The sequence below is a fragment of the Microcaecilia unicolor genome, chromosome 8, assembly GCF_901765095.1.
Source record: "Microcaecilia unicolor chromosome 8, aMicUni1.1, whole genome shotgun sequence".
Classification (NCBI taxonomy): Eukaryota; Metazoa; Chordata; class Amphibia; order Gymnophiona; family Siphonopidae; genus Microcaecilia; species Microcaecilia unicolor.
This window is the reverse complement of record NC_044038.1, coordinates 74,521,470-74,545,904: the sequence shown is the minus strand read 5'-3', so window position 1 is coordinate 74,545,904 and position 24,435 is coordinate 74,521,470. Positions and strand designations below refer to the sequence as shown.

At 46.3% G+C, this 24,435-nt stretch overlaps 1 protein-coding gene across 1 annotated transcript in view; it reads right to left on the bottom strand.

Annotated features, from left to right (window-relative positions):
* Positions 1-24,435, bottom strand: part of LOC115476093 (persulfide dioxygenase ETHE1, mitochondrial-like) — a 61,778-nt gene that overhangs the window by 23,269 nt on the left and 14,074 nt on the right. Inside the window, exon 5 of the mRNA XM_030212247.1 lies at positions 23,474-23,563. Coding sequence (XP_030068107.1) covers positions 23,474-23,563 — 90 coding nt within the window. The remainder of the gene's footprint in view (positions 1-23,473; positions 23,564-24,435) is intronic.

The window sequence follows — 24,435 nt, the reverse complement described above, 5'->3', positions numbered from 1 at the left end:
TGAATGGTGAACCTTCCAGGAATAGCAAAAAAAAAAAAAATTCTGTACACCACAATTGCCCTTATACTACTGCAGGTGTCATATATATGTTGGTTGTTGGTATTTTGTGGTTTTTGGAGCGTTCACACTTTCCATCATAAGTGCACTAGTAGAGTAGGATATGGGCCTGGATCCCCTTCTCTACAGTCCACTGCACAAACCACTAGGCTACTCTAGGGACCTGCTTGCTGCTCTAATATAGCCATTATACCAGCAGCTGTCATACAGCCTGGTATGTACTTTCACCTCTTGGGGGGTGGGAGGGGGGTCATGCCTTTATCGCTCCAGTGGGTCATCTGGTCAGTTTGAGCACCTTTTTGGCACTTAGTCATTTGAAACAGGTCTAACCAAAAAGTCTTATTTTTTTGCCCTGGACGTTTTTAAAATGTTCCCATTATTGCAGAAAAATGTTCAAATTGTAAGCCCGTCCTAATCCCACCCAAAAACTGCCTCAAACACACCCCCTTGAGATTTAGGCCAACTGCATAGAAAAATATTTTTTAAATGAGTTTCAAAAATGATTTGGAAGGTTTCTGGACATTTTTGTTTCAAAAATGAGCCCCATAATAAACTTAAGTGTTGCCATACTGGGGCAGACCAAAGGTCCATCAAGCCCAGCATCCTTCCAACGGTGACCAATCCAGGTTATAAGTACCTGCCAAGATTCCAACACAGTACAATACATTTTATGCTGCTTATCCTAGAACTAAAGCAGTGGATTTTCCAAAGTTCTTCTTAACAATGACTTATGGACTTTTCTCAACTCGGGCATTTGTCACACACTCAGACGTATCAACCCCCGCCCCCTTCAATACCACACTACAAGCCATATCTTCGATAGAATTGGATTTATTTTGGCCGCAGCCAGGAACATCAAAATTGTTACAACTTAAACAAATTACATTACATCTTCTACTAATCATTATGCCAGCATGCATTTCTACCCGGGTACACAGCTTCTACACGTAGTTGCATATTCTGGGCCACAGGCCAAGCCGTACCAAGCCCCTGTGGCCCCCTGTGCTGTTTTCCAAGCACCCGACGTCACTTGGTGTCTCCCGTTGAAGGAGGCACCTCCCACATTTACAAAATGACGTTCTAGGCCTCCCGGCCGCCCAAGCCAGGAGACAAGCTGTATACACGTTGTTTCCTGTTGAAGGAGGCACCTACCACATTTACAAAATGACGTTCTAGGCCTCCCGGCCGCCCAAGCCAGGAGACAAGCTGTATACACGTTGTTTCCTGTTGAAGGAGGCACCTACCACATTTACAAAATGACGTTCTAGGCCTCCCGGCCGCCCAAGCCAGGAGACAAGCTGTATACACGTTGTTTCCTTATAACAAGGCTGCTCACATGCAAGCCTACCATTTGCATCAACTTGATAATTTTCCACACAACTCTTTCTGCAGCAGTAGTTACCCCAAACTTGTAACTGTTATGTGTCAAGCTGCTGTGTACCCATTGCTGTCTGTGCGTAAACATTGTAGTCTAACGCCACAGGCCACGGCAACGACACCTCGTTTGCCGTGGTCCCCCACCCCTCCTAGCTGCGGTCATGCCCTAACGCTATGGCTTGTATCTATTCGCAAGTCATGTGGGATCGTATGACTTTTAATGCACACATGAATGCCTGAAGCATCCCTCCCTTACCTATACCCTGTTTTGGCTACTCTATCGCCCTGGCTCCTCTATCACCCTGACAACCCAGGCTCTCACTGTTCGGTCTCACTGCTGCCCTTCTATGCGCCCACCGCCTTTCCCTGTGCCTAATGTACATACAAGTGATGAGTGACCGCATATCCAAATCCGCTGCAGCTCATTCTGGATATGGATACTTGTAATAGAATATAATGGGAAGCGACATGTTAGCACAGTGCAAGCAACCGTTATCACTTTGCTGTGGATGCCTTAATGGGTCCAATGTACCGCTTGTATACACTAGATGGGTCTGATGTAGCGCTTGTATACATTAGGTCGCCATCGGCCCAGTCTTTTGATGGCCTCTATGGACACTCCTAGCGCTGCCACTGCCGTAGCTGCCCTAATCCTAAATGAGTGGGTACTGTACATAGTGTATGAATCAGCAGGCTGGTCTTTGGTCTTTGTTTTAAGTCGGCTTGAAGGTTCAGGACAGGGCATGTTCGTTCCGATCCATTTTGATTTGCGAATAAGTAGGTCAGTTGCAGCGGCTGTAATGGCCGCGTCACGTATTAAGAGGGACATGCCATGGTGGGCATGCTTGTACGTAGCCACCAACTCACTGACTCGCAGAGCACCATGCAAAGCTAATGAGAATGCACATTTGACTTGACGGCCCTCAAACTCAGTGTCACTTATCTCCTCTAATGATGCAATGCGACAGCCCATTTCCCTGCCGGTACTGGGTTTTCTTTTACCTGGGTAGGGTACTCCCGGCCTGCCCCATCCTTTCATCAGTCTCGTGACAACAAATGACCTAGATGGATTTTGAACAGCCACCGCTTTGGCGAGAAAACTGATGGCTGCGAACATGATTGAGACCTGGTTTCTGCTAATTCCCTTCATACATGCCGGGGGCCGGGAATATATCAGTACCACCCTTCTCTTCTAAGTGTTGACTATATGTGCGGTTGTGTATCTTGTCTGCGAGGTATCTATTAACTATCGCAGCATCGGGTCCCATTTCCGGGTCTGCGCTCTAAAAACGAGAAAGAGCATCCACTATAACCATTCTCCCTGCCTGGTATATGTTTAGCTGTAATCACTGCGGAACTATCTGTCTGCGCACATAACTTGTGGGAAGTGCATGGCGGACAACTACTGCCATATTGTCTGAGGGAATTACAATTGACTTGTGAGATATGCCAGGTCCCCCCAGGAAACATGATATCCTACGTGGTCCCTGCTGAAACCCGAGCTTGCTGCGCACCACGCTCCCTGGAAGTAAATCTGCCGCATCTGTAAAGAAAATGCAGAGCTTCCGTGAGAGTGGGTGAATCGTGCTAAAATGAAATCCCATGGGCCAAGAACCTGCTAAATCTCGCTTGATGTCCTGTGTACATCTGAGATGAAAATGCGATTTGTTTGTTCCCGATGTTGCTAAAGCTATTGGGAATAACCCTTATTGCGAAGCCTACTGGACCCAGAAGTTCCTGTATCTGCTTCAGCCTTGCTTTTTTACAGTGCCACCTGGTATTCGCCGCTCTGGCAAGCTTATCAATTTTGTCAGCCGGCAGTCTGGAACATCTAGTTCCAATTCAATACCTATAACGTAAGGATTCGCCGTGGGCCTACTGTTTTTTCAACAGCTAATGGGATGTCCAATTTCTGTGCCAAGTGGATAAAGACCTGTAACACATCCGTCCACTCTTGTGATTCCCGGTCTTTGAACAGGAAGTCCTTCAGATGAGGACCAGAGACCTAGCGGGGGCTAGTTGCTCCACTACCCCATGCATTGTTGGGGGAGTGTTGTCACTGTGGTGTTGTCCTCTAATATGGAATCATGCAACCTGATTGGAAACCTGTGGTGATGCACCCGTTCTGTCAGGGTAACGGGCTAACCTTGAAGCTTGTTGGCTTCCGGACCCTGTCCTGAGTTAATAGGTTGCTTTCTCCTGTCTCATAAGCTTGATGGGGGGAGCGCTAGCTCCCTCAGTACCCTGTCCCGTGTTACTAGATTGCTGTTCCCTGTCCCTGGGGAGCCTGCCTTGCCCTGCAGCATGCCTGCCCGCGCGGGCATGTCGGGTGCTAGGTGCAATGTCCGCTGCCTCCGTCCTGCCTTTGTCCTGACGGCATTGCCTGACAGGACTACCACTGGTGCTGACCCGATATGAATGGATTGTCTGCACTGCTTTCTTGTAAATTTAATATCTTAGTTAAGCTATGCCTGTCCCCTAAATATCTCATGCGCTTTTAAAATTGTATTCCATATCCCACACCAAGTCCGGGCCCCTTTCCATTTCCTTCACTATAGTGAGTGTCCTGAGTATGTGAACAGCTGAGTGTCCTAAGTATGTGAACAGCCAACGACCAGTCCATGAAGGACCCGAATATCTTGGGGTCTTATCTGTTACGCTATCCCTGCCTACGGTACCCTCCTCATGCAACTCCCACACAAGGAGGGAGAAGATATCAATCCACCTGTATTGTGAGAATGGTGCCTAATGCATCGCTCCTGTGATTAAGTACTCCCACATCCTGACTGGTCCCCTGTGCACCGACCGGTGCCACAACCGCATTCTGTCCTGCCATATTGGGCTCCGTCACCCATTCTTATCATCCCGTACTGCATATCTAGTTATGTCATGCGTCTGCGCTGGAAGGAGTGTGGTGCTGTCATTAGACTTACCCCTTGCCGGTACTGGCGGTAGCCCCGCAACTATGGAGGTGGAGTCTGCGGTGCTGCTACCTCCCTTGCAGGCCCCCGCACCGTCTGTGCTTGTGGTGTAGGTCCACTGTGACTTCTAAGGTCTGGGGCCGCAGCACTCCGCGTCTTAGCTGGCGGAGTTTTGGTGGGCCGCTTGGCTGGCCTTGCTGGTGCATAGGTCTCCTTCACACACTACAATGACATTACTGCAATGGAGAGACTAAAAGAATAGACAATTTAAAGCAAAATGACCTCATAATAACTGATTGTGGTGACACCGGCTTCCCCAATCGCTGCGTGCATCCTATGGTGCCTGTGTAAACTGTACCCTCCTTGCTCACAGCTACATATCAGACTGCGTGCTGTCTGCGCAGTGCGCCCTTCCTTAAATGGCCGGCCTAAAGCCCCACGGGCGATGGCTGTTACATTCAAATTTGGCCTGGTAGTCAAAACGGCTGCCGTATGCAAAATGGGCCGCTAAAATTAAAATGGCCGGGCCCCTGTAAATCCGGCAGATAAATCAGTAAGACCAGTGGTCCTTCTATCAAAATGGCCACCGTTTTCAAATTAGCTGCTTTAGTCCACGTGGCCGCTCTAGTCAAAATGGCCGCTAAGTGCACATGGCCCTCTAGGACTAACACTGTTGTACCAACCCTTCCCCCCGTGGACCTGGTCCTAACGGCAGCTGAGAGTAGCATACTGTAACCGATATGTTTGTCTGATGCCCCTAAGTACTGTGTCCCGCTATGCTGGCACCAAACGGTATGATATCAATTGTTCCAGCCTATGCCGTGTGTCAAAGACACATGCGTGCGGTATCCAAGGTGGCCGCTGCGGTTAAATTTGTATTTGGAATGTCCATTCTAGTGAATTTTTGCGCCATAAAACTGGCTGCCTTTTTTAAATTTTACTGCTAGTCGGAATGGGTGGTGTATTGAAAGTGGCCACCGTTTTTACAATCGGCACTCATGCAAATGGCCACCCTATCGAAATTCACCGCTGCCGTACGTGCCTCTGTAGGTTAATGGCCGACTGTATGGGCGGGCAATTACAACGCGTAGCGAAGCGCATGTCCCGCCAATTTGGGACTCCCCCTAAGTGGCCCGCAAGAGAAGACCATGACTAGCGAGGATCGCAATGTGGACGTTTCTGCAAAAACCCGCATCTCAAATATTGCATGGCAGGCCAATCATACAGACATGGCGCCGGTAAGTAACGTTTAGGATGAAGCGTAGTCGACCGAGTAGAAAACATGGCATGGCCGTAATGCTGCGTGACATGGGCAGCTTATACAACATGGGCGACTTATACCGCAGTAAATTTTACCGAATTAGATAACACGGTGTGGCCGACCACAATGGGGCTTGTATAGCTCTGCGTGGCCTGGGCGGCTTATACAGCATGAGCGACTTATACTGCACTCATTTTTGCTGCATTACATCGAAAATCTGGTGTGGCCGGCCATAACGGGGCTTAAGGTCCGTCGCCGTAATGGCATGGACGGCTTATACCGCATTAATTTATCGAATTTGATAACACAGCGTGGCCAGCCACAACGGGGCTCAAAGGTCCGTTGCCGTATAGCGCGTAACTGTCGGCCAAGTATTATTGGCCGGCCATCACCGCATCTTAACATGCGGTGTGCCGCTGAGGCAGGAAAAGAGCAAAAATGACGTACCATTAAAGATGTTTTCGTCTCCCTGAGATCGTTTGCGTTTCGGTTCAGTGCTGTGCACAAGGTCTTCCAAGTCATGCCTCAGTGCCGTGCTATGCACTAGGTATGCCGGATCAACCGAAATGGGCCTAGACACGTGTGCCTGTAGAACAATCAACGGCCATAACGGGTTTTAAGGTCCGTCGCTGTATTGCATGGACAGCTTATAACGCATTAATTTTTCGAATTAGATAACACGGCGTGGCCGGCCACAACGGGGCTCGAAGGTCCGTTGCCGTATAGTGCGTAACTGTCGGCCAAGTATTAGTGGCCGGCCATCACCGCATCTTAACGTGCGGTGTGCCGCTGAGGCAGGAGAAGAGCAAAAATGACGTACCATTAAAGGTGTTTTCGTCTCCCTGAGATCGTTTGCGCCTCGGTTCAGTACTGTGCACAAGGTCTTCCAAGTCATGCCTCAGTGCCGTGCTTTGCACTGCGGATTGCGAGCACTGCATGGCCGGCCAAAAACGGCAACCGCGCTGTGGCAAACCCATCTGCCATGCGCCATGGGCAGCGTATGTGGGACTCTAGCCTAGTGCGCATAATGCCGTGAGATAGGCAGCTAACCCGAGATGGCCGGCCATCCTGGAAAAGCTAAATGGGGGTTGGCAGGAGAAAGCTAAAATGCCTTGCAGCTGCACAAAGTTTTAAATGTCTACATACCGTAAAATTTGTTCTCAATTTGCTGGAATATCGTGCTCTGCTGTAAGAGCTTCTTTAGCTGTACTCTGCACAAGCTCTACCCAGGGCAGACACAAAACATGTGCCTGTAAAAATTTCAGGAGCTGCTGCCCAGGGTTGCTCTTCTCCTGCTTCCAAATTCAAAAGGACTTCCTGTGCAGTTCAAATTCCTCTCTCCTCCTCCCTTGCTCCTCCCCTTCTTTCCTGCCCCCTCCCCTTGCTACCCCTTGTTTCCCTCCCACTACTACCTCTGCTCTCTAGCTAGGCCCTCCCTGTACCCTCCCCCACACTTCTGTCTTCGCTGGCCTTCAGCCCGGTTGTGGTCGGCCCCCCCTTTAATGGGTGTGCCTGGTTCTTTCTGGAAGATAGCTTAGCGGGGTTAAGCTAACTGCTTTTACCACATTCTCTGACAACGAATCAGAGTTCAATTACATGTTGAGTGAAGAAATATTTTCTCCAGCTTGTTTTAATTTACTACTTAGTAGCTTCATTGTGTTCCCCCCCTAGTTCTAGTATTTTTGGAAAGAGTAAACAAGCGATTCACGTCTACCCGTTCCATTCCACTTATTTTACAGACCACTATCATATCTCCCCTTAGCCATCTTTTCTCCAAGCTGAAGAGCCCTAGCCGCTTTAGCCTTTCCTCATAGGGAAGTCATCCCATCCCCTTTATCATTTTCGTCGCCCTTCTCTGTACCTTTTCTAATTCCACTATATCTTTTTTGAGATGCGGTGACCAGAAATGCACAGAGTATTCGAAGTGCGGCAGTACCATGGAGCGATACAAAGGCATTATAATGTCCTCATTTTTGTTTGCCAGTCCTTTCATAATACTTAACATTCTATCTGCTTTCTTAGCTGCCGCAGCCGCACACTAAACAGACGGTTTCAACGTATCAACTATGACACCTAGATCCCTTTTCTAGTCAATGACTTAATATAGAACCTTGCATCATGTAGCTATAATTTGGGTTCCTTATGCATCACTTTGCACTTGCTGACATTTGGATGCCCAGTCTCCCAGTCTTGTAAGGTCCTCTTATAATTATTCACAATCCTCTTGCGATTTAACAACTTTGAATAACTTTGTGTCATCAGCAAATTTAATCACCTCACTAGTTACTCCCATCTTTAGATCATTTATAAATATGTAAAAAAGCAGAGGTCCCAGCACAGACACCTGCGGAACCCCACTATACCCTTCTCCATTGAGAATACTGCCCATTTAACCCTACTCTCTGTTTTCTATCTTTTAACCAGTTTTTAATCCACAATAGGACACTACCTCCTATCCCATGACTCTGCAATTTCCTCTGGAATCTTTTATGAGATACTTTGTCAAATGACTTGTCAGATATACAATACCAACCCACTCACCTTTCACCATGTTTGTTCACCCCTTCAAGGAAATGTATTAGATTGGTGACTCTTCAATTTCCTCTGGAGTCTTTCATGGGGCACTTTGTCAAATGCCTTTTGAAAATCCAGATACACAATATCGACCAGCTCACCTTTATCCACATGTTTGTTCACCCCTTCAAAGAAATATAATAGATTGGTGAGGCAAGATTTCCCTTCACTAAATCCATGTTGGCTTTGTCTCATTAATCCATGTTTTTGAATAGGCTCTGTAATTTTGTTCTTTATAATAGTCTCTACCACCATTTTGCCTGGCTCCAACATCAAGCTCACCGGTCTATAATTTCCCAAATCACCTCTGGAACCTTTTTTTAAAAATTGGCGTTAACATTGTCCATAATGACCGTAACTGGTATTATCTCAATCACAGACATCTAGTTGAATATCCAGTTCCAAGAGAAAATGACCATAGAGATACAGCAGTTCCTCGGAAACATCAAGGCTCTCGCTCCAATTCTACTCAAAGGATCACCCTAAGCAGCTCCTTAATCAGTAACACTCCTTTGGTCAACACAACTGTTGGCATGTGCCCCGCCTGCACATAGGCCCTCTGGCATTAGCCCTGGAAAGATATACTTATATGTTCTGTCACTGGAGGTGAGGCAGGAACTAGCCTGATGCGGGGTACATGTGGCCATTACTGTTGGAGAGCTGTTGATGTAAAAGTGTGCTCGGCTCCGAGTGTTGCATAGTCACAGACAGGTGGGCAACAAGCAGCTGAAGACCTGCGACACAAGACCTGTAAAGATATGCCCATGTGCCTAGATAATGTCACTGGGGGTAGGGCAAGCATTAGTCTAATGTGGGGCATATGAAGTTGTTATTGCTGGTATGTAATGGCGAAGGATGTGCTAATAAGTTCAGTGTTGAAGCAAAACCCTTTTTCCTAGCATAACTGCTCACAGAATTGTTCTATATGACCCAAGGTTTACCCAGGATCACCATACTCTGTATGCAAACATTTATTACACTGTGTTGATATACCATTCACTCTAAAAGGTGATATGTCAAAAATAAGAGTGCAGTTGTCTGCAATATTTTTCCTTCATAAAGCAATTAGGCTACCCCACAAGAGAGCCTCTGAGCTTGGATCCTTACTTAGCATAGTAACATAGTAAATGACAGCAGATAAAGTCCTGTACGGTTCATCCAGTCTGCCCAACAAGATAAACTTATTATACATGGTATGCGATACTTTACACGTATACCCGAGTTTGATTTGTCCTTGCCATTTTCAAAGGCACAGACTGTAGAAGTCTGCCCAGTACTGTTCTTGTACTAAAATTTCTGAAGTTAAGTCGAAGCCCCTTAAAATTTACACTCCAGCCCATCCATTTCAGTCACGATCAGGGCACAGAATGTAGAAGTCTGCACCCAGCACTGGTTTCGCTTCCCAATTACCGATGTTGCCACAAAAATCTCCGCTATGATTCTGTAGATCCATTCCTTCTAAACAGGATTCCTATGTGTTTATCCCATGTATGTTTGAATTCCATTACTGTTTTCATTTCCACCACCTCCCGCGGGAGGGCATTCCATGTATTCACGATGCTCTCTGAAATACTTCCTGACATTACTCCTGAGTTTGCCACCCTTCAACCTCAAATCATGTCTCTAGTTCTACCGCCTTCCCATCTCCACACTAGCTCTTCATTCTACAGCATGGGTTGACTTGAATGCCCAAGTTCTGGACTTTGCACTGGGAAGGGTCTCAAATTAGACACTTGGGGTACACCACAAGGAAGAGAGTGGGAAACAGAAGTGGAGTCTTACCACTGGACTTGAAAAGGCCTGTCAGAAAGACAGGATTTAAACTGTGCAAGAGAAATGTCAGTGATGTTGAAATCTGATAAGCGCTGAAGGATGGTGTGGTCAATCAAGTTAAAAGTAGCGAAGAGGTATAGTGAAAGCAAAACTTCCCTAGCAGAATCAAGAGCGACATGAGTGAAATGACTATTTCTTTCAATGGAGGAGGGTGAAAGTGGAGTGCCACAGGGATCTGTACTGGGACTGGTGCTATTTAACATTTATAAATGATCTAGAAATCAGAATGACAAGTGAGGTGATTAAATTTGCAGATGACAATACTATTCAAGATTGTTAACACACATGTGGACTGTGAAAAATTGCAAAAGACCCTAGGAAATTGGAAGACTGGGCATCCAAATGATAGATGAAACTTAATGTAGACAAATGCAAAGTGATGCACATTGAAAAGAACAATCCAAATCAGATACCTGATGCTAGTGTCCACCTTGGGGATCAGCATCCAAGAAAAAAAAAGATCTATGTGTTTTAGATATAAACGTTAGACAGCACAGAGAGGGTCCCAAGTACAGAACAAAAAATGAAAAGGCTGTTGGATTCACTGATCAAAGCACAAGGGGACCAACTTTGTAATATGCATGAAAGGAAGCTCCGCTGCGGCATACTGAATTCATTACGTCAGAACACATTTGACACCTGACGCAGGCACTGTGTGCCGAAACACAGCCCATGTTGAGTCATTAATGGAAGATTGATTTTCAAGTCATATAATTAAAGGAACTGTGTCCTAATTTTGAAGGCTCTTGGTGCTTCTTTTCGTTTTGTAGATAGTATGCTGAGATATTCTGTTCAGTGTGTGGCAGCAGCCAAAAAAAGCAAACAGGATGCTAGGAATTATTAGGAAAGGGATGATGAATAAGACCAAGAATACTATAATGTCTTTGTATCCTCCATGGCGTGACCTCACCTTGAGTACTGCGTTCAATCCAAAGAAGAGCAACCGAAATGATAAAGGATATGGAATTCCCCTCCTCTCATATGAGGAAAGGCTAAAGTAGTAAGGACTCTTCAGCTTGGAAGAGACAGCTAAGTGGAGATGTGATTGAGGTCTATAAAATCCTGAGTGGTGTAAAGAGTAGAAGTGAATCGATTTTTTTATTCTTTCAAAAAGTACAAGACCAGGGGACATCTCTGCAGTTTGTTATATCCAGGGGTGACAAGGGAAGCCCTTACTGTTGCACAGAGGATGGGGGGGGGGGGGGCTTAATGTTCCGTCTTAGGTAGGACTGCACATTGAGTAAAACATTTAATCGCGTGATTAATCGCATAAAGCGCCCCCTTTAACATTTTCTCCTGTACAGTGCAATATATAGATAGCAGATGTAAACTCTCAAAACTGACACACTTCAGTTACTATACCAAAAATAAACTCTTACCCTTTTTTGCCTGGTGATTTTATTGTGCTATCTTGTTTTCTGTCTCTGGTTCTGCTTATCTCTGCTCTGAATTCTATTTCCAGGGCTTCCTGTCTGTTCACAATTTTTTTTTCTTTTTTTTCCTCCTCCTTCACTTCCTGCCCTATATCCATCTTTCACATTCAACTTTCTTCCATTTTTCAAATCTGTCTAGTTTCCATCTCCCCCTCCCCATTCATAGGCACCACCTCCTCCCTTTCCTTCCTTTTCTCCCCTTCTCTTCCATTGGGACAGTCTCTTCCCTTCTCTCTCCTCACCACTCCACAATCACTATTTCTCCCCTTCCCTCTACTCCACAATCACCATTTCTCCCCTCCACTCCATGGTTATGTCCTCCTTTGTTTTTCCATCCCCTATTCCTGTCAAACATCCCCCTCCAGCAAATCTTCCTACACTCCTGAACCCTCCCTCCCCCATCCCCGTTCTCACTCTCTCTTCCAATTTCTCCCAGCAAATCTTCCTGCACTCCTGAACCCTCTATCCCTGCCCCACATTCTGTCACACTCCTTCTTGCCCCTCTTAGCCTTCCAACATTGCCTTTAGTGCTGCTTCTTTCACCTGCTGGAAGCCCCTCTGTAGCGTCCCGCCTCCTCCTCTGACAGAGCTTCCTGTTTCCAGGCGGGATGCTACAGAGAGGCATCGGGCGGCTGAAAGAAGTAGCTAGCATGCCTTCAGCGCTGCAATGCTAAAGGCAAGGTCAGAGGGCTGAAAGGGGTAGGTAGAAGAAGAGAGAATGCAGTATCACAATTTATGGGCGCATGGAGAAGCTTACCACCCTTAAGGAAACTCTGGGGAATCAGGGGAGTGTTAAGAAAATTGATCTACTCAGGACTCTTAATAGTACCCTGATGAAGGATAATACAGATAAAGGTATCTTTTAGTCTAGTCTAATGATCTTGGTGTTAGATTTCCATGCAAAACAGCCTATGCAGTAAAAGTCTGGATTCTATGAACGGTGCCCAAATCTGGACGCCCACAATTGCATGTGATCCCCGAGATCCACACGCAAATAAATTAGTTAATGAATCAATATCAATAATTGGCTATAAATTATTGACATTGGCTCCAATTTGGATTTGTGCACAGATCTGGCTGCAGTTTTATAAAGATCTGCACCCAAATCCTCTCGTGTGCAATCCAAAAGGGAGTGTGGCTATGGGAAGGGCATGGGCAAGTCATGGGTGTTCCTAAGAATTATGTGCAGTGTTATAGAATTTGTGCCCAAGTTGTGCGCCAGGATTTACATCAGGTTTCGTTTGATCTATGTCCTCGTGCCCAAAGTTGGGCGCTGCAATATACGCTAAACGCTATTCTGTACATAGCACTCAGCCTGGAGCGCCCTTTATATAGAATAGCAGCAAATGCGAATTTCCCAGATGTCTAAATCTGGCACCATTTACTGAATCCAGGCCTAGCTTCTTAGCGGGGACTAGGAAGAGATTGGACTTGGCCTACCCATTACAGTGAATATGCTGTCAAATAGGTTCACCAAATGCCACCTGAATCAGGCACTATGAGTGCAGATGTACCTAAAAGTAAAGCACAGTAGGGAACACATCTGTGTGAAAACAGCAGGGGGAGTGCTTGACCTGCCTCCAACAGTTACTACAGGTCCTATGCACTTAAGGCTCGTTGCTTTTGGCTAACACTCAATACACATTAAGAACTTAACATTCTTTAGTAAACATGCCCTAGATAAGGTTTAAGGGCAATTCTATATATTGGTGCCTAGGTCTAGATCCCAATGCCATGCACTTAGCATCAATTCTATAACGACATCTTGACACCATGATTTCCTTATAGAATACTAGTGTAAGGTTAGCACTGACACAACCATGTGTTGGCGTGCTTTCATATGCCATGTCAATAGTAGATGTAAATAGGTGTGACTAGTGAGACACAGAATTTATACAATAAACTATGCACCTAACCAGGGCCAGTGTTAGGGTGGGCAAACAGGGGCCCCCATGTTACTGGTGTCCCAAACCTGCCTGAAGTTGAAAGAGGGACAATCTACAAACAAGCTTTGAGGTCCCCTCCCTAGCATCTGTTCTGGGCCGCATCACGTCTAGTACTGGCTCTGCACTAACTGGGAGACACTACCATGGCCTGCTCGTGCTCCACCCATGTGTACACCCCCTTGCAGTTAGGTGCTATGACATTTAGGCACTACCTCAGCCTTGTGCACATAGGTACCTGCCAATTTAATGATACCTTTGAAGCACGTAAGGGGTGTCTAACTCTAGGTGAACACGGCCATTCAGTTATGATCATGCATCCCTGTTGCTTCAAAAATACCACTGGTTACAGATTTATCAATGCATACTTTTTAAATTGTTAGTCCTTACATTTAAATCCCATAGGCTTGGTCTACCCCACTATCTCCCTTCCCTCACTATCCCATACTCTCCAGCTCATCTCCTTTGCAGGGGCGTAGCTACGGGTGGGCCCAGGCCCACCCATAAGTACAGCTACGCAAGATTCACCATCCTTCCAGCCTCCCACCCGCAGTTGTTTGTTTTGTTACATTTGTACCCCGCGCTTTCCCACTCGTGGCAGGCTCAATGCGGCGGGCAATGGAGGGTTAAGTGACTTGCCCAGAGTCACAAGGAGCTGCCTGTGCCGGGAATCGAACTCAGTTCCTCAGTACCAAAGTCCACGACCCTAACCACCACCCTAACCACTAGGCCACTCCTCCACTCCTCTGTGTCTTCTTCACCCTCTTCAACCTCCATCACAGCATTTGCACTTCACTATCTGCACTGCCTGGCAGCAACTCCACGCAGACGTGGTATCCTGCTCCAGGGCCTTCCCTCTGTCACGCTGATCCAACTTCCTGTTTACACAGGGCGGGATGCAGCAGAGGGAAGGCCCCAGAGCAAGACATCACATCTGTGAGTTGCTGCCAGGCAGCACCTATAGCTTTAAATGAGAGAGATGCTGGACAAGGGGATAAAGGAAGAGGAGGGGGGGGGGTCAAATGCTGAACCCACAGTGGGAGAAAGAGCCAGATGCATAAGGGGAAGGGAAGAGTGAGGCTGGTTGGGGAGGGATCAGAGAGAAGAGGGACACATTGGTGTGGAAGAGGGAGAAAGGGGACATAGGGAGGTGTACAGATACAGAAGGGAGATGACAGGCATTAGGTGGGAGCATGGGGACAGGGATATAAATGTGAGATGCTGATTGCGGATGGCATATGGGCATAGAGGGGCAATGCCTGACACGGGGGGGGGGGGGGGATAAGGAATAGAGATACAGTGCTGGACACTGGAGAGGGGGCATATGGATACAAAGGGGAGATACCAGACAAGGGGGCGAACACAGATGCTGGACATGGGGGTACATAAGTGAACAGAGGAACGATGATGGATGTGGGGATATGAACACAGGGGCGACACTGGAAAAGGAAATACAGTAAAACAAAGATGGGAGATAGATGATAGAGAAAGAAGAAATGTCAAATAGACAGGAGACCCTGGCGAGTTAAGAGAAGACAGAGAGAAGCAGAAATCAGAGACTGGGACCAATATGATTTGAAAAATAAAATGACCAGACAACAAAAATGTACAAAAAATTATTTTCTATGCTGTGAATATAATGTGTCAGATTTTTAATGTATATCTTGCCAGAGCTGGTGTTAAACATGGCTGGGGCCCAGGGCAGGCTGTGCCTTCTTCAGCTTCCAGCAGGCTTGGGGCTCTCTCTGCCCAGGGAACCAAGCACAAATGCCCTAGTTGCACTCCCCCCTAACATCATCCCTGGCATATGCCATCTTTATATTTTGCACAGGAGGAAATGCCTTTTGCTTGTTTCTCTGGTGTTGTGCTACATGCAAGGTCTGGTTTCTTGGGGTTTCTGTTTAATTTATATTTCTAGAGTTTGTGGTCACTTATTCTGTATTTGGCATTTACATAGTAACATAGTAGATGATGGCAGAAAAAGCCCTGCACGGTCCATCCAGTCTGCCCAAGAAGATAAATTCATATGTGCTACTTTTTTTATTTGTACTGTCCTCGTCAGTGCACAGACCGTATAAGTCTGGCCAGCCCTATCCCCGCCGCCCAACCACCAGCCCCGGCCCAGACCGTATAAGTCTGCCCAGCACTAGTCCCGCCTCCCAACCACCAGCCCCAGCACAGACCGTATATGTCTGCCCACACTAGCCCCGCCTCCCAACCACCAGCTCTGCCACCCATTCTAGGCTAAGCTCCTGAGGATCCCTTTCTTCTGCACAGGATTCCTTTATGTTTATCCCACGCATGTTTGAATTCCGTTACCGTTTTCATCTCCACCACCTCCCGCGGGAGGGCATTCCAAGCATCCACCACCCTCTCTGTGAAAAAATACTTCCTGACATTCTTCTTGAGTCTGCCCCCCTTCAATCTCATTTCATGCCCTCTTGTTCTACCGCCTTCCCATCTCCGGAAAAGGTTAGTTTGCGGATTAATACCTTTCAAATATTTGAACGTCTATATCATATCACCCCTGTTCCTCCTTTCCTCCAGGGTATACATGTTCAGGTCCGCATTTGTGTTCTGTGTGTGACCTAGGTATTCTGTTGGTATGAAGTTTCTATGTAGCATTCTGTAGTAATTTGGCTTGTTCAGCTTTCTCGATAAATGTATTGGTATTTTAGGGCCCCACTAGAATATTTAAGGCACTGCCTTTTTATAGGTAGGATCCTTGTTAGTGCTGACAAGGTAGATTTACTCTAGGTTCTGACTTTTTGTTTTATAAATTTTTTTAAATTAAATTACTTTATATGTCTGTTATTGAGATTACACTAGAAACCAAAATTTCTTTGTATGGCATGTTTTATGGGGAAATGTCCTTGCTCTGCTCTGTATCTATTGTTGGTGGAGGGCCAGGAGGTTCTCTGCATGCGGAATGTGTTTGGCTTCAATACCATATGTGTGTTGGAGGACCATAGTTCAATGGGGCTGAAGAATGCAGACTATTGTACTTCCCTTAGCTCTCAACTGGCCTGCAGCCATTGAAGCCTGCACTGCTACCCTCATTGAAGACATTGGGAGTGGGGTAGAAGTCGCGCATGGAGTAGGGACAGAGCATGGGTGCATCAGGTTGCTGTTTTTTCTCTTTCAACAAGTTGGTAATTTTAGTGCCCACCCAAAAATTGCCTTCTGGCTACGCCATTGCTCCTTTGTTTAATAAATGATCACCATCTAATTCGGCCCGGCCCCAAATTCGCCCAGTTAAGAGCCTACTCGTCATTGTGCTTTCTTTAATGCCCCTTCTCATTGAATTCTCTCCAACTAGACATCCGTGCTGAAACCTCCTTTAAAAACTTTTCAGATCAAAACTAAAGAACTGGCTCTTTGCTAAAGCTTTTACTACAGACTGAATTGTTACAGCAAACCGCTGCTACCTTTTCCCCTCTTCACTCTAATCTTTCTACTTTCCCTACCCATCTGCATCTCTGCTCTATCCACTTTCCTGTCAAAATTTTGTAGTTCCTTTCCTTTTCTTAACAGAAGTTGTTTTATTGTATTGTAAACTGCTGCCAGCGAGTCATGGCGTTATAGCAAGTTCTAATAAACCATAACCGTAAAGAATCGCCCCCTATTGGGGAAATTCTACATACGGCGCCCAACATTAGGTGCTACTTCCAAGCCGAGTTTCTAATGGATGCAAGGCATCAAAATGGGGCAGAAATGGCCTAAATGTTTCCGCACGGATCTGCGAAGGGGGCAAAATGATAAGAAGGGACATGGGTAGGTCTGGGGCGTTCCCGTTAAGATGCTGCAGTATTAGAGAATACTGCAGATCCACTACCAACTTGCGTGCTGGGATTTACATCTGGTTTCAGTTGGTGTAAATCCTCACGACCAAACTCGAGTATGGATCCCAGCACTACATGCTGTTCTATAAAGGGCACTCGACCCAGAACACCCTTTAAAAAAACGTTCAGCGCCAAATTTTGAGCTCCATTTACTGAATCCAGCCCTTTATGTTTATGTTCAACACATAGGGGGAACAAAATTGTATAAATGATAAAAAAAATTTGGTGCTAAGTTCACTTGTATAAAGAGCACAGAATCACGCTTAGCACGGATTCCAGTAACTTTGGGCACCAGACTTATGCCTGCTGAAACCTAGTGTAAATGCTGGCACCCAAGTTAGGCATGCTGAAGCAGTATTATGTAATAGCGCGTGTAGTTTCTTGGAATTTCCTGACACACCCATGCCCACACCCCTTTTGAGTTATGCATTATTACATTTATGCGCCATGCCTTAATAGAATAGCACACAGCCAAATGCAAGGACAAATCCTAATTTGAGCCAACTGATTGCATCCAGTTATTGCCGTTAATTGGCTCATTAACCAATTAAGTTGTATGGGCATCTCAAGACTGCACCCAAGTTTGCACGTAAATTTGGACAACCTTTATAAAATCTGTGTATATTGATGGCAACGACTACATTACACACAGTCAGCACTGCATATTATATATATATATATATATATAAAATTTAAATGCTAGTATTTATTAAGTCTGCCACTTCTGAAAAACGTAGCCCTAATTCTCTTCCAAGACAGATTACGCGATAGCGTTATATACTACTTTTTCTTAACAATTTCTTTGCAAATGCCCATTTTACTCCTAGCGTGTTCAATAGTTTAAAGTTTTGCACACATCACTTGTAATTTTTGTGCAGAATTCCACCCCCAAACCATCACAAGGCCTGAAACGTCACCCAGTTTTTTCCCTCCTCAGGCTTAACCCTTCCCAGCTATGCCACTCTCCATGTTCCAGCCAGCCCACATCTTGCCCAAAATCCCCACCTTTTGCAGATTCAACCCCCAACTTATTTGCTCCTTCTCCGGTGCTGACACCTCTTAGTTATTCCTTCTCCCCCTGACCCTCTGTTCTCCTGGTCTCTTCCCACCCCAAAGCCCCAGTTCTCTCTTCCTAACTTCCAGAAGGTCCCTCAGTTCTGTCCCGAAGGTCTCTCCCCCCCACCCCCACAAATGCACCAGAGCTCTCATAAGCAATACCCAGGCACATATCCCCACTCCCTTTGACTGAACAGCTAGAAAAGACTAGCATAGCTGCATTATCCAGCCACTTCTTCCTCTGTGGTCATGAGCCAGACTGAAATGCACAAGATTCCACACACACAGCCATATGCTTCAAAATCAGCAGTTGGGCCCAGGACAGCAGGGAATGATGATGAGATCTGTCTTCCCCTCTTGTGGAAAAACAGATAAAAAGCAAGAATATAGGCAATGAAGATGTCTTGTCAAAACACAGTCTATATCAAAAAAGGTTCGTGGCAATCAACAGCATCAGTCAGTGGCACAAAGGACTCAACGCGGCTGTGTTTCGGCACTAAGGCCTGCAGCAGTTGACACTAAACCCGAGAACCTTCATGAATGGCCTACAGCATCAATAAAAATCACCTCATAGAGAAAGCAAACTGCTCACGGTCATATATTTTTTCAAGATACAAACATGAGTGGTTTTGCTTTCCCTGTGAAGTGATTTTATTGATGCTGTAGTCCATTCAAAGTGCTCTCGGGCTATCAGTGTCGTAACTGTCAGGGCCGTGCCTAGAGTCTCTGGCGCCCCCCTGCAGACTATCAGTTGGCGCCCCCCCCCCCCCCCCCCCCGTGAAAATGATCACGCCCCCCCCCATGAAAATGATCGCTCACCACTTGCCACACTGAAAGGAATTGTCAGCAATATTCTTAGAAACAAATTGCTATACATTGCAAAATAAGATAGCAGATGTAAATTCTCAAAGTGGACATATTCCAAACGCTAAAATGAAAATAAAATGATTTTTTTCTACCTTTGTCTGGTGACTTTCTTTTTTCGATCATGCTGGTCCAGTATCTGATTCTGCTGCTATCTGTCCTCTTAACTCCATTTCCAGGGCTTCCTTTCCATTTATTTCTTTACTTTTCTCCTTTCTTCTTCATTTCTTGCTCTATATCCATTTCCAGCAATTTCTCCTCTCTCCCTGGGTCCTGCCCTCCCATCCATGTCCATTCTTGTCCCTCTCTGCCCTTCCCTCCTCCATCCATAGCCAGCAATCCTCCTCTCTCCCCTCCCCTCCATTTCCAGCAATTTGTCCTCTCCCTGGGCCCCCATGTCCATCCTTGTCCCTCTCTGCCCTTCCCTCCTCCATCCATAGCCAGCAATCCTCCTCTCTCCCCTCCCCTCCATTTCCAGCAATTTGTCCTCTCCCTGGGCCCCCATGTCCATCCTTGTCCCTCTCTGCCCTTCCCTCCTCCATCCATAGCCAGCAATCCTCGCCTCCTCTCTCCCCTCCCAGCAATTTGTCCTGTCCCTGGGCCCTGCCCTCCCATCCATGTCCCTCTCTGCCCTTCCCTCCTCCATCCATAGCCAGCAATCCTCCTCTCCATTTCCAGCAATTTGTCCTCTCCCTGGGCCCCCATGTCCATCCTTGTCCCTCTCTGCCCTTCCCTCCTCCATCCATAGCCAGCAATCCTCTCTCCCCTCCCCTTCCAGCAATTTGTCCTCTCCCTGGGCCCTGCTCTCCCATCAATGCCTCTCTGCCCTCCCATCCATGCCCCTCTGCCCTTCCCTCCACGCCCTGGAGCCTTTAAATCTTTTACTTCCAGTCGCAGCAGCGTCAGTGAAAGCGGAGCGCTGCCAACGTCTCCCTTCCCTTTGCACTCTTGGTTCCCTCAGTGTCCGCCTTCTTCTGATGTCAGAAGAAGGCGGGACACTGAGGGAACCAACGAGTGCAAGGGAAGGGAGACGTCGGCAGCAGTGGCGTAGCTAGGGTAGTTGACACCCGGGGCCAGTTATTTTTTAACCCCCCCCCCCCCCCCCCAATCCAGTACTAGGCATACCGAGAATACAAAACACTCACGACCTATAGAGCAATTCTACCATACCATAAGCAGTCGTTTCTACGAGTCACACAAGGAAAAGGAAAGCATCTTAAGCACTACAACATCAATTCACCTATTGTAAAACGAAACCAGACAGAATAGTACAGATCGTCGATCCTGCACAGTCAATGCCAACTGAAAGCCATGTCTTTTTCACAAACACAGATACACCCTAATCCACTATAGAATAAGTAATCATAAACTTTCTATTTAGACAAAAATTAAACTGAACCCCCGATGCCAGACTCTGCATACAATGCAACACCACAGAAACAGAAAATGTCTCCTAGTACTGTGCAAAATATAAAGACAGCAGATGTAAATTTGAAAAAACTAACAAATACCAATCACCACTTTACAAATTAACAAATAGAAATAAAACAAATACAGAAAATAAAATACCATTTTATTGGACTAATACATTTAGCTTCCAGAGGCCAAAATCTCCTTCCTCAGGTCAATACAGTATAGTGCTGTTACAGTATCCTATCCTGATCTGAGGAAGGGGGTTTTGTTCTCTGAAAGTTAAGTCAAAATGTATTAAAATTAGTCCAATAATAAGAAGATTACCTTATTTACATGTTCTATTTATAAACATTTATTAACACAGCTAAAATACTATCCTAAAGCAAAATAATAAAAATATATATTTACAGTTTGTTGTCTTTGGTTTCTGCTTTCCTCATCTTCTTTTCACCGTCTTCCTTCCATCCAGCATCTGTTTTCGCTCTCTCTCTCTGCCATCCAGTGTCTGCCCTCTCTAATGTTCCTTCCATCCACCATCTGCCCCAGTCTGCCATCTCTCTCTCCCCCTTCCATCCACTCTCTCCTTTCCCTCTAGCATTTGCCCTCTCTCTCTGCCCCTTCCATCCACTGTCTGCTCTTTCACGCCCTTCTATCCACTGTCTGCCCTTTCTCTCTGCTCCTTCGATTCACCATTTGCCCTCTCTCTTCCCCCTCCCATCCATTCAGGGTCTGCCCTCCCTCTCACTCCCCATTCCATAGTAACATAGTAGATGACGGCAGAAAAAGACCTGCACGGTCCATCCAGTCTGCCCAACAAGATAACTCATATTTGCTGCTTTTTGTGTATACCCTACTTTGATTTGTACCTGTGCTCTTCAGGACACAGGCCGTATAAGTCTGCCCAGCACCATCCCCACCTCCCAACCACCAGTCCCGCTGCCCACCACCGGCCCTGGCACAGACCGTACAAGTCTGTCCAGCACTATCCCCGCCTCCCAACCACCAGCCCCGCCTCCCGATCCTGAATCCCCTCTCTCACTGCCCCCTCTTTTCGGCTCCCAGTTCCCACCTGCGGCTGCCCCTAGTTCCAGATCCATTGATTCTCCCATCCACCCCTGCCCAAGGCATGACCCCATTCTCCCTCCTGCTCACTTTTCAGACCCCAGTTCCAGCTCCATGCCCCTTCTCCCATCTGTCTCCCACCCAGTCCCTTCTGCTATCCAAGTGCCCCCCACCCTCACCCCATCTGTCTCCCACCCAGTCCCTTCTGCCCATCCGACTCCCACCCAGTCCCTTCTGTTATCCGAGTGCCCCCCACCCTCACCCCATCTGTCTCCCACCCAGTCCCTTCTGCCCATCCGACTCCCACCCAGTCCCTTCTGTTATCCGAGTCCCCCCCCCGCCTTCACCCCATCTGTCCCCCACCCTCACCCTGCCTCGTCTTCTCCCTGCCACCCGGTCTTTAAAAAGAAATTGCCGACGCGATAGCGAGCGCAGCACCTCGTGTGCAAGTAAAAGAAGCGGATCCGATCATCTCATTGGGCCTTCCTTCACTGTCCCACCCTCCTCTGACGCAACTTCCTATTTCCTCTAGGGCGGGACAGTGAGGGAAGGCCCAATGATATGATCGGATCCGCTTCTTTTACTTGCACACGAGGTGCTGCGCTCGCTATCGCGTCGGCAATTTATTTTTAAAGGGCTGGTGCGGGGGGGGGGGGGGTGCCAGGAAGAACAGCAGCAGGAGCGGCCGCACCCCCCTTTCTGGTGACACCCGGGGCGGACCGCCCCCACCGCCCCGCCCTTGCTACGCCACTGGTTGGCAGCGCTTTCACTGACGCTGCTGCGACCGAGGTAAAAGATTTAAAGGCCTCGGTGGTGCGGGGCGAGGGTAAGCTCCGCGGCGGCGCCCTCCAGAGGTGCTTACCCCGCTTACTGCATCGGCACAGCCCTGGTAACTGTGATTTGGTATCGTTGACTCTCGGTGCAGGCCTTAGTGCCTAAACACAGCTGTGTTGAGTCTTTTGTGCTACAGACTGATGCTATTGATTGCCATGCACCTTTTTTGATAGACTATTTACTTCAAATAAGGACTATGTTTTGACAACACGTTTATTCAAATGTCAACTTTAATGGAAACAGGACCCCATCTGGCAAATTTCGGAAAAACCTTTGTCAAAGGGTCACACAGGTTTCCACAATACATTCACAGATTTAATGCATGTACTGCAATACCTGCACAGAAAAAGCTCTGGTCCAATTCCAAAAGTCAGTAACCAGCAAGTTTAATCTATGAATGCAATGTAGAAACCTATGTGACCCCTGATGAAGGTTTTTCCAAACCTTGACCAGATTGGGTCCCGTTTCCATTAAAGTTGGCATTTGGATAAACTATTGCTGTGTTTGTCCTTACTTGGATCGCTGCTGCTGTTTGGTTGTCTGTTCTGCTTCTGCAGTAGACTGTCTCCTGTTTGTTTCTGCTTGACAAAGACGTCTGCCATTCCGAGTCATCCTTGCAAGGAGGACCATTTCCTTTTGCTCATCTACACTTCTGTCCTCTCCTCTTGCCGCACAATTGGGGGGGGGGGGGGGGGGGGGGAAATAATAAGTCATCCGTGGGAAATGAGCCTTCTGCGCATACCCCCAAAAGTACCATTTGTTTGTACGCTTTTGAAATGTTTATAAATATTGACAAGAAAAATTGTTTCTGAACCCCAGAGGGGGTATATAGACTTGACCCTAAGCTTTTATAACTTGGTAGTCTGTATAATTTTACTTTTGGTGTAAATTTTTCTGTAAATCACTAGGAAGTTTTAGCTCTCTAAGAAGAATTTGGTACTCACCAGTAAATTCATACACAGGTTACAGTGGGCACTGCCCCACACAATAGGTCAATACTCACCAGTGTAATCATGTGCTGGGTAGAGCAGGCAGGTCTCAGGCAGAGTGAATATCTTCCTGTGCACAGACTCGTACAACGTCCTGGAGTTACCTGAAAGTGTAAACACAGTAAAAACAGTTCAGGGTCAAAGTGCTGCCAGTTCATCAAATCTTGTTCAGATCACTAGCAATTCATGAACTCAAACACCCAACTGGTTGAGTAATCCATCCCTGCTTAATTCTGATTATCAAAAATAGTTTAGTTTTGGCTGTTATATTTCAGTGAAATTTTCATCAAAATCTAAAGTGGTTTCACTGTATATTGATGTATGACTGTATATCACCTAAGAAGGAGTATATAAGAACAATCTTTTTAAACCACAAATCTTCTAGAAAGAAGCTCCACAGGAGACTTTAAACATTATAAAGATTTTAAAGAGACGAGAATTCTTGGTGCGGGAAAATGCCTCAGTCAGTGGACTGAATCTCTTTCAACTTAAGACTCTCTGAACTGACTCTTCATTGGCAAAAAACCAGTTATGCCTGTTGCTTTTATTATACTTTCACAATTATTCTTGATTATTTTATATTTTTTGTTTTTTTTTTATATTGGAAGCAAATCAAGCTGAAAGCAAAAAGACCCAAATTTTACTTATCTTCAGGCTTGTTGAGACCTGAAGATAAGTAAAATTTGGGTCTTTGCTTTCAGCTTGATTTGCTTCCAATATCAATTAAAAAAAATCAAAAAATATAAAATAATCATGAATTGTGAAAGAATTATTTTTTATTTTTATTTGTTACATTTGTATCCCAATGAAGAGTCAGTTCAGTGAGTGTTAAGTTGAAAGAGATTCAGTCCGCTGACGAACAGAGGCATTTTCCCGCACCAAGAATTCTCATCTCTTTAAAACCTTTATAATGTTTAAAGTCTCCTGTGGATCTTCTTTCTAGAAGATTTGCAGTTTAAAAAGATAAGAGATGTAT